General features: G+C 46.2%; 1 protein-coding gene across 1 annotated transcript; it reads left to right on the top strand.

Moving 5' to 3' along the window:
• Window positions 1-478: 478 nt before the first annotated feature.
• Window positions 479-2,573, top strand: LOC135097055 (uncharacterized). The gene is made up of 4 exons (XM_063998814.1): window positions 479-611; window positions 1,058-1,296; window positions 1,647-1,754; window positions 2,111-2,573. The coding sequence occupies exons 2-4, from the start codon at window positions 1,075-1,077 to the stop codon at window positions 2,147-2,149; spliced, it is 369 nt and encodes a 122-aa protein (XP_063854884.1). The 5' UTR covers window positions 479-611; window positions 1,058-1,074; the 3' UTR covers window positions 2,150-2,573.
• Window positions 2,574-10,193: the final 7,620 nt, after the last annotated feature.

Genomic DNA, 10,193 nt, shown 5'->3' with positions numbered 1-10,193 from the left:
AGACTGAGGTGTGGTGGTTTATGAGATCCAGTAATACCATTCATTAAGTCTTAAACTATTAACTGCATCATCACTACTGTCCTCACTATTAAGCATAACAGGGCTTCACTCCCCTCACAGGGTTTGCTGAGGTTTGAGGCGCGGGGGGCAGTGCCGTCGGCCCTGTCGGCACTGAGGCTGTACAGAGGGTGCCACGCCCACCCCATGACGGTGCCTCGCTGCAGCAGGACGCAGGATGTCATTGAGCCCGTGCTGAGGCCCCAGTGGTGAGCAGATGGTGATGCTGCAGATGATACTGGCATGTTGAGTATTATAATTAGCCACAAACACTTGCTTGCTTACTTTCATGTCTACACAGGTTCGCTTGGTGCAAGGAGTTGGCACAGGAGGCGTCCGAGGCTGTGCAGAGCGGCCGTCTGAACCTGGTGCCACAGCTGCACAGGAGGGCTTGGCATAGCTGGCTGGACAACATCACAGACTGGTGTGTCTCCCAGCAGCTCTGGTGGGGCCACAGAATCCCAGTGTACCACATCACTGCAGCAGACGGCTGGGAGGTGTGGGTGGCGGCTGCTTGGAGGAGGATGCAAGGCGGAAGGCTGTGGAGAAGGAAGGTGTGTGTTTACCTAGTGTTAGTTTGGATGGTCTAATATATGGCAGAAATGTTTACTTTTTATTCTTTTTCCTTCAGTTGATGTACATTCTTTGTGTTGTATCTCATAGTGTGTTCCTGTTATCAGTATTTCCGTGGGGCAAAGCTGTACCTAATTGTAGTTTTCCCTACAGTTGAGGTGCAGTCCTTGTCTGTATCACCTTTATTAACCTACTCTGGGTACCCTTCTATATTTCTGTGAGGAAAAACTGCATTATTTTATATCATTCAAGTGTGTGTGTGTGTGTGTGTGTGTGTGTGTGTGTGTGTGTGTGTGTGTGTGTGTGTGTGTGTGTGTGTGCAAACCCTCATTAAAATAATAAACCTCATGTAGCAATAGATAATAAAAGTCTTGACGGCTACGGTAATAATCGCAACTTTCCGTCTTCACCCTGTGCTCCTCCCCAGGCACACCCTTGGCCTCCATGTCCACCCAGCAGGAGGAAGATGTTCTGGACACCTGGTTCTCCTCTGGCCTGTTTCCCTTTGCCTCGCTGAGCTGGCCGGGTCAGGGGAGGGGAGAGACCATGCCTGACCTTGCTCGCTTCTACCCAACGACCTTGGTGAAGACGGGTCATGACATCCTCTTCTGGGTGGCTCAGATGGTCATGCTGGGACTCAACTTGACAGGGAGGCTTCTCTTTAAGGTGAGGCCATCTGGGTCTTGCTCTCCTGGTCCTGTTCTCTGTTATTGATCTTGTTTTTGTTCCTTTGTCTTAGTGTTATCAGAAACTCAGGTAACTAATTGTAGATGTGTAATTAGTCCATATTTTCATTGGTATATAACTAAAATATCTGTTAATACTGTAAACTCTAGCATTACTAATTGTTTGATAAAAAGATGGAGATTTCAGAAGGCTAGTAATGTTTATAGGTGGTGATAGATTGAAAGAATTGACTACCTGCGTGTTACCTCTCCTTCCTCATATAATTTGATATTAATTGTTACCAGTATTGCCTGTGCTATATCACCTGTTATATGACCCTCCCTCCCCAGACTGTGCTGCTGCATGGCCTCCTGTGTGATGGTGGCGGCCACAAGATGTCCAAGTCCTGGGGCAGTGTGATAGACCCCCTGGATGTCATCAATGGGGCGTCCCTGGAGGTGTGTGACTTGCTGGTGCTGGAGTGTGTTCTGATGTTCATTGGGTGTGGTGAGCAGTATCTGGACAGCAGTTGATACATGAATATCTGTGAAAGCTTCTTAGCAAGTGTATTTTTTTGAAGGAGCGCTAAAGACAGAGAGAGATTTTTAGATGTGATGGCAAAAATTGTGTTTATAATTCTGTTTTCTCTCTTTTCTCCTTCTTTGTCTTTTCATCTCTTCTCTTTTCTTCTTTTCCCTCTTCTCTACTTCAATTTTCCTGCTCATCTGTGTTCTCTTCTGTTTTTCATCACATTTCATCCCTTCCCTTCTCCCTCGTAGCCTCTCATCCTCTCACCACCCCTTCATGCCCTCAGGTACTGTGTGAGAGGGTGGAGGGGAGCCTGAATGCATAAGAGGTACTCACTGGTATCAGGATGAACTCCCCCACAGGCATCCCAGAGTGTGGAGCTGATGCCCTTCGGTTCACTCTGTGCTCCACCAACTTCAAGAGTCACTGTGGCATAGATAGATGAACGTGTATGACTGTGGTGCTTCGAGTCTTGTGTGGAGTTACCAGGTTGGTGTATGGATGAATAAATGGAGTAGAGATAAGATTTTGGTGAGTGCTCTTGTAAGGTTAGGGTAGGAGTGCTTCTCGTCTCTGTCAAGGGCTAAGGTGTTGAGTGTTGAGTGAGTGTGAGGGTGAAAATTGTGTGTTTTGGTATATGTAGGAGATAAGATTGTAGTGAGTGCTCTTGTAAGGTTAGGGTAGGAGCGCTTCTCGTCTCCGTCAAGGGCTAAGGTGTTGTGTGTTGAGTGAGTGTTTGAATATATTTGTATGAGATAATATTTTAGTGGTTCTCTTCCCCAACAAGGGTTAACGCATTGAAAGAGTGTTGTGGGTGAGAGTAACGGTGAAAGTTGTGTGCCTTGTCTTGGTATATGTAAGAGATAAGCTATAATAAGTGTATTTGTAAGGTTAAGGTAGTAGTGCTTCTCTTCCCCAACAAAGGTTAAGGTGTTGAAAGAGTGTTGTGAGTGTGAGGTGGGTGTGAAAGCTGTGTGCCTTGCCTTGCTATGCGTTTGTACATCTCTTATAACACTTCCCTGCCTGATCAGCTGTGTTTCCATCTTTGCCCTTGTGGTGTGTGTGTGTGTGTGTGTGTGTGTGTGTGTGTGTGTGTGTGTGTGTGTGTGTGTGTTATATATAAAATGTAAATAAATAACTACATTTCTACTCTACTGATGGGAGAAACACGCTTCTAAAAGGCTCTATTCGAAGTGGCACAGGTTTTTAAGGATGTTTTTTTATGGTTTTAGTGACAAATTAACATTCCTACATTACTAACAGGAGAAACACTCACGAAAACCTCTGCTAATCATCTTTGTGGCCTTTGGAATCAATCGTGAGAGAGAGAGAGAGAGAGAGAGAGAGAGAGAGAGAGAGAGAGAGAGAGAGAGAGAGAGAGAGAGAGAGAGAGAGAGAAAGAGACACACACACACACACACACACACACACACACACACACACAAGAGGACATGGAAGAAAACTAAAAATAATCACTTGCAGAAGGGGCATAAAGAAGTTTAGCTTCCTTCATAGAAGCATAGCGGCATGGAATGGACTGGAAGGGGAAGTGGTGTGTGCTACAAATATTCATGACTTTAAGGAAAAGTTGGATAAAAACAGTTATGGAGACGGGACAGTACGAGCTTAGCTCCTCTCTCCCCGTGTCACAACTAGGTAAATACAACTAGGTAAACACACACACACACAGACCTTAGCTAACAATTTCACACATTCCTCCTTCTGCCCACTGAGTGGGTGTGTATCTGCATGTGGGTGGTTGTGTCACCTGACTGCAATCCTCAAGAGGTGTGTGTGTGTGTGTGTGTGTGTGTCTCTCTCTCTCTCTCTCTCTCTCTCTCTCTCTCTCTCTCTCTCTCTCTCTCTCTCTCTCTCTCTCTCTCTCGAGTGAAATAGTTATCCAAACAGCCTATTAAAGAGAGAGAGAGAGAGAGAGAGAGAGAGAGAGAGAGAGAGAGAGAGAGAGAGAGAGAGAGAGAGAGAGAGAGAGAGAGATATGAAGGGGAGGGAAGGCCCATAGCCAAAAGGTGTGAATGGATTTACTTGATCCCCTTCCTTTGAGTGAACTGCCGCCCTTCGTATGGAAACTTTTACTTGTTAAGTTAATCCACCAAAGATTAGAAGATGTGGAAAGTTGAGTGGAAAAGACCTGCCCTGGGTCCATCATTTTTGTGAGTGACTTTTACCAGAGACGAGGGTGTGAAAAAATTAGTAATCCATCTTGTCCTACCACATCTTTCCTGACTCCCAGACCAACATGAAGCATTTCTTTTCTTTCACAGCCATGTCTATGCACTATACTGGCTAGAAATTGCACAATCTGCTTCTTTAATTGTTTCCTTTCTTGAATGTGCATATAAATGTTTTCAGCTGTGCATTCCATGCTGTGTAATGTTGTAGTGAATGATTAAATTCTAGACTAAGTTGTGAGTCAAACATGTATCAAGCAGCAGGAGTATTGATGTGTGCGTTTTCCTGCAGGTGGTAACACGGAGAGCAAGTGGAAGAAACCTTGGGGGACTTCCATGACTCAGGAACAAGCACACCTCACTGGGAGCCTTGTGACTGACAGGTGGTTCAGGTGAATACTGTATTTTGTTGGCACAATTGAGAATTCTCTGTCCAAAATTCCAAAATCTGAATGTTTTTAATTGTCATGTCATGTAACAGATGGAAAATCCCACAAAGTGGTGGAAAGGTTTGCACTGCAAAAGAAAAGAAAAAAAAAAGAAAAGAAATGATGAATTGTAAACCCCACAGACCAAAGCTCTGATGCTTGACTTGCTGCAATGGGAGGCACCAAAAACTGGCAAGTTGTCATCACACACACATACTCTGAAGATGTGATGCTCAGTTTTTTAATCTGACTGTGTGCTGAGCGCATAACAGAGGTGATAGTGTCTGGCATGGAGGCATACATATCTCGCTCTTATTCTCGGCCTAAACCTTCCAAACCTTGGTTTAACACGACCTGTTCTTGTGCTATACATGATAGAAAAGTGGCTTACACAAGTCATTTGAGCCTTTCATCACCAGAATCTCATGCACTTTATATTTTTGCCCAAAGTCATGCCAAGTCTTTTCTCCAACTAGCCAAAAACTCCTTCATTAATAGAAAGTGTCAAAATCTTTCAAGATCTAACTACCCTCATGACTTCTGGCAACTAGCCAAAAACATCTCCAATAACTTTGCTTCTTTTTTCTCTCCTTTATTTCAATCAAATGGCACCACTGCTATCACATCAATCTCTAAAGCCGAACTCCTTGCTCAGACCTTTGCTAAAAAGTCTAACTTGGATGATTCAGGGCTTGTTCCTCTCTCTCCTCCACCCTCCTCCTCCTCCTCCTCCTCCTCCTCCTACTACTACTACTACTACTACTACTACTACTACTACTACCTATTAAAATTCTTTGCAGTGATGTTTTCCTTACTACTACTACTACTACTACTACTACTACTACTACTACTACTACCTATTAAAATTCTTCATAATAATGTTTTCCATGCCCTCACTGGCCTAAACCCTCGGAAGGCTTATGGACCTGATGGGGTCCCTGCTATTGTTCTCAAAAACTGCGCCTCTGTGCTTGCACCTTGCCTAGTCAAACTCAACTCTGTCTGTTAACATCTACACTTTCCTTCTTGCTGGAAGTTTACCTACATTCAGCCTGTTCCTAAAATGTGTGACTGTTCTAATCCCTCAAACTGCATGTCATTGCTTGTTTTAATTTCCTGCCTATCTAAAAGTTTCCTTGAATCTATCTTCAACAGAAAGATTCTCTAAAACATCTATCACTTCACAACCTTATATCTGATCACCAGTATGTATGGAGTTTCTGTCAAGGCTGCTCTACTGGTGATCTGGCTTTCCCTTACTGAGTCTTGATCATCCTCTTTTTAGAGATTTTGGTGAAACTTCTTGCTGTTGCCTTAGACATATCAAAAACGTTTGATAGAGTGATACAAAGCTTTGATTTCCAAACTACCCTCCTACGGTTTCTATCCCTCTCTCTGTAACTTCATCCTTTCCAAGTTTCCTTTTTGACCGTTCTATTGCTACTGTGGTAGACGGTTACTGTTCTTACTCCTAAATCTCATTAACAGTGGTGTTCCTCCAGGGTTCTGTCCTGTTACCCACTCTCTTATTATTCATCAATGACCTTGCATAGAAAACCAAACTTCTTTGTCCTATCCACTTTTATGCTGATGATACAACCCCTGCACTTTTCCACACATCTTTTTGTAGATGTCAAAACCCCTCAGGAAGCAAACAGCTCATGCAGGGAAACCACAGAATGCCTAACTTCTGACAGTCCTGAAGAAGAATGAGGAAACAAGAATGAAAAGAAATGAAGAAGGAAATATAAAAATAGAAAGAATGAATGAGGGAAGAAGACTGATAAAAAAAACACCAGACAGCAGGTAGCCCAGAAGAGTATCACCACCCTGATAGAGAAGGAGGCGAGACGTGGCCACCGAGAAGAACAACAAGGTGCGGGTGAGTCATCACAACACTAACAGGGCCGGAGATTAGCACAAGATTACAAGAAGAGGTACTCAGGTGGCCATCAATGAATTAGAATACGAGGGAAGCAGAGGTCACCAGGAGCAGATGATGTGGACAACACGGACAGCCGGCACACCAGGTGCCAGGAACCGCCGCCTTCTTGTTCCTGATTAGAGAAGATGCGATTACCAAAGCTACTCAGGAATGAATCTTATTGAAAGTTAAGAGAAAATAAACTGTCTGATCGAAGTATGGGAGAGAAAAATAGAGTTACTTGAAAGTGGACCTTGCGGAAAGTATAGGAAAATGAACCATATGATCAAGAAAGTTTGAGAAAATTAATATACCTACTTGAAAATTAACCTTATTGAACGTTACAGGAAAATGAACCGTATGATCGAATTACTGGAAAATAAATGTTATAGCAACGGGAGCCTTGTTGGGACATGAAAAGGTCGCTATAACATCACGTGTATATTACAAGGTGTAGGAGACAGGAATAGACAGAAGCAGACAGAGAGACAAGCTACACCAGAGAGGGTCAAGATGGGCAAGGTCCCTGTCACAGTGCCAGTAAAGTAGAACAGATAGTTGTAATGCAATCACAGTAAAGTATGTTGGTGTTATATTTTGACAGAGAGGGATTGGGTGGTGTGGGGTTGTGTTCCTCATTGAATATTACCTGCCAGGTTTGTGTAGGATGTGATTTATCATTGAGTATTAAATATGTGGAGAGTGATTTGAATCGGAAGTGTAATGTGAAGTGTTCCAGATTATTTAATAAAATTTATTTGAAGAGAGATGAAACTATTTTCGTATTTTTTTCGTTGTTGTCGTAAGTCGTATATGATCGTCTGAGTGTAAATATATGTACAAATAACTTACAAATTAGGTAAAAATTAGTAGAAACTTAAAGCGTTCCCTTGAACCCACAAAAAGCCAGTCTTATAGATTAAGGACTCACCAACACCGTGCAAAGTAGAAACACGACATTACAACGTGGCGGCGCCGGTGACAGTGATATGTGTTGCATCACTCATAACAGACAGGACAGTATCTCATCAATAAGAGGACCACACCTCGGTGAGGAACATTTGTCCCATCACGGATCTGAGAAGGTAATTGTTATTCAAATGTTAAGGAAAGAATACTTCTATAGAGCGGAATAAAAGTAATGTTTGTGTTGTTCACGTTGATGGTCGGTCAGTTCAGCAGTGACATGAAAGTCAGCTGCCAGACAAGGCGGGAGTTGCTTCGGGTATCACCAGTGTGGCAGCTTTTCCCCGACATGAGGGGCGATTAAAATTATCAGATACTGCGATTCTTCCAGTGGCCACCTCTCCCCAGCTCCCCCGCCGCCAGTGGTGCTGATAGCAAGTAGTAATAATCTTATCACTCTTGTCTTGACTCGCCTGTGGAGTGTTGGCGGTGGAGTGAACACGTAGTGGCCCTCTGGCAGCATCACCTGGCGGCGCTGGTAACGCGCGGAGAAACATAGGTGTTGAAGCTGCTCTTCATCCACCCATGCTGCCCCTCTCACCGCATCAAATTTTCTCAATACTAATTCCTTTGGATCTTCATTAATGCGTCTACCCCCGTGAGTGAGCCACATGAAGCACACGTCAGCATCACCACCGCTTGGCTTGACACGCTCCCACAGCAACAAGGTGCAGTGCTGGCGTGTCTGGGCCAGAGCCTTACAGCGACCTGTTGCCCCCACACGGCTTCCATTGCTATAAGATTTTATTTGCCATTACTTTAGTTTATTTTACTATTGCAACTTTAAGTGAGCTTATGTTTTGACTAACTGGTTAATTGCATCTCCATCCAATCAGGAGCAAGGAGGCGGAGTGTGACGCGCGTTGTGGCACCAACACAGAGGCAGGCAGCCTGAAGCAAGGGCAGTAACACAGAGGCAGGCAGCCTGAAGGAAGGCCAGCAACACAGAGGCAGGCAGCCTGAAGGAAGGCCAGCAACACAGAGGCAGGCAGCCTGAAGGAAGGCCAGCAACACAGAGGCAGGGGCAGCCTGAAGGAAGGCCAGCAACACAGAGGCAGGCAGCCTGGAAGGAAGGCCAGCAACACAGAGGCAGGCAGCCTGAAGGAAGGCCAGCAACACAGAGGCAGGCAGCCTGAAGGAAGGCCAGCAACACAGAGGCAGGCAGCCTGAAGGAAGGCCAGCAACACAGAGGCAGGCAGCCTGAAGGAAGGCCAGCAACACAGAGGCAGGCAGCCTGAAGGGAAACTGGGACCAGCAACACACAGAGGCAGGAGTTTGAGCCATGGTGAGTGTTGTCCTCAGCAGTATTGGAATTATATATATATATATATATATATATATATATATATATATATATATATATATATATATATATATATATATATATATATATATATATATATATATATACATACATACATATTAAATGAATGGTTTGTGAATGAGGGGGAAAAACATGAAGGTTAGGGGTTAATGGTGGAGGAAAAGGATTGGAGCAGCAGCAGCAGCAGCAGCAGCAGCAGCATGAGGTGTTTGATGTGGAGAGCGTGCCGAGCTGGGTGGAGTGAGTCCCTCACGCCGCCTCTTTGTTGCAGGATGACCGCCACTGTGGAGGAGTGTCCAGTGTGCCTCACCACCTTTGACGACACCCTCTGGCGGCCACGCAACCTGCCCTGTGGCCATACAGGTGTGCTCGCCGTGCATTGACGGACTGAAGCAGCAGGGTGCCATCACGTGCCCCACCTGCCGGGCGAGTCACGCCGTGCCCGAGGCGGGCCAGTTCCCTATCTCCTATATTACAGAGGGCCTTATCAGGAGACTGAGAAGACTGGCCTCTCTGCCAGCCGAGCCAGGGAAGCCAGGCAGCCCCACCAGTGACACGGCCTGCACCAAAGGCGACAACGGGATTCAGCCAGGAAGGCACAGTCCCTGCTGCAGGAGCAAGAGAAGTGAAGGTCCCTGGCTGCCATCCGCTCCTGCTCCAGGAGGAGCAGCAAGGCTAGCTGGCCGAGGTATCTGACAACCCTCAGTGGCTGGAGCAGTCGCCAGCAGCGGCTGCAAGACGAGCTGCAGACTCTGGTGGACCAGAGCAAGAGTGCCCAGGAGGCGGTGCACCGCGAGGAGTCCCGGGTAGAGGGCAGGCAAGGGGAGGAGGTGCGGCAGAAGGAGCAGCAGCTGCACGCCTTGCGCTACAGTCGCTGCGCACGGCCGCAACACGGCAGGAAGCTTACGAGGTCATTGAGGACACAGACCTTCTGGTGGAGAAGGACAGTCGTAGACAGAGGGGTGTCTGGGAGTGTTTCCCAACGTCCACGCCGTCACCACCGTCACCAGGGTGGGGTGTGGCCTCACACTTGTTGTGCTTGCAGGTCACTCCTCTGGCACACGGTCAGTGAGTGAGTGAGTTTATTGAGCACACCTCAAGCTTCGTGCATACAAAGCACTCACATACAACACAGTGTTTGTAGTCCCAAACATGTGCTTTACTCCACAACAATGTTAAAGCATTAAACTCCAAGTAGCGCGTCAACACTTCATCAGTCACTTGTTGAGTTACACAGTGGTACACAGTATTAAACTAATTACAAACACTTACTTCAAACCACCATTATTAACACTCCTGCCTAGATCATTTACCTCAGGCCACGCCTCCACCACACGTCCCTCCATTTGCACAGTACCCTACACACACACACACACACACACACACCGCCTCACTGCCGCGCTGTGTTTCAGGTGGCAGAGGCATCGCGCGCAGCCCTGCAGGGCCCGCCACCGCTGCCGCTGCTGCCACGGAAGGACAGGCAGCCCTGAAGGCAGCGGGCACTGCTTGCTGCAGGCCTCGGGGGACTCCAGCCTCCC

Source organism: Scylla paramamosain, unplaced genomic scaffold (assembly GCF_035594125.1).
Source record: "Scylla paramamosain isolate STU-SP2022 unplaced genomic scaffold, ASM3559412v1 Contig11, whole genome shotgun sequence".
NCBI lineage: Eukaryota > Metazoa > Arthropoda > Malacostraca > Decapoda > Portunidae > Scylla > Scylla paramamosain.
Note: the sequence above shows the minus strand (reverse complement) of the source record. Positions and strands in the feature narration are given on the sequence as shown.

Bases quoted from the DNA above. Each gene is read 5' to 3' on its own strand.
- LOC135097055 (XM_063998814.1), top strand. From the start codon at position 1,075: ATGTCCACCCAGCAGGAGGAAGATGTTCTGGACACCTGGTTCTCCTCT. The intron at 1,297-1,646 runs GTGAGGCCATCT...CTCCCTCCCCAG, and splicing joins CAGGGAGGCTTCTCTTTAAG to ACTGTGCTGCTGCATGGCCT. The intron at 1,755-2,110 runs GTGTGTGACTTG...TCATGCCCTCAG, and splicing joins TCAATGGGGCGTCCCTGGAG to GTACTGTGTGAGAGGGTGGA.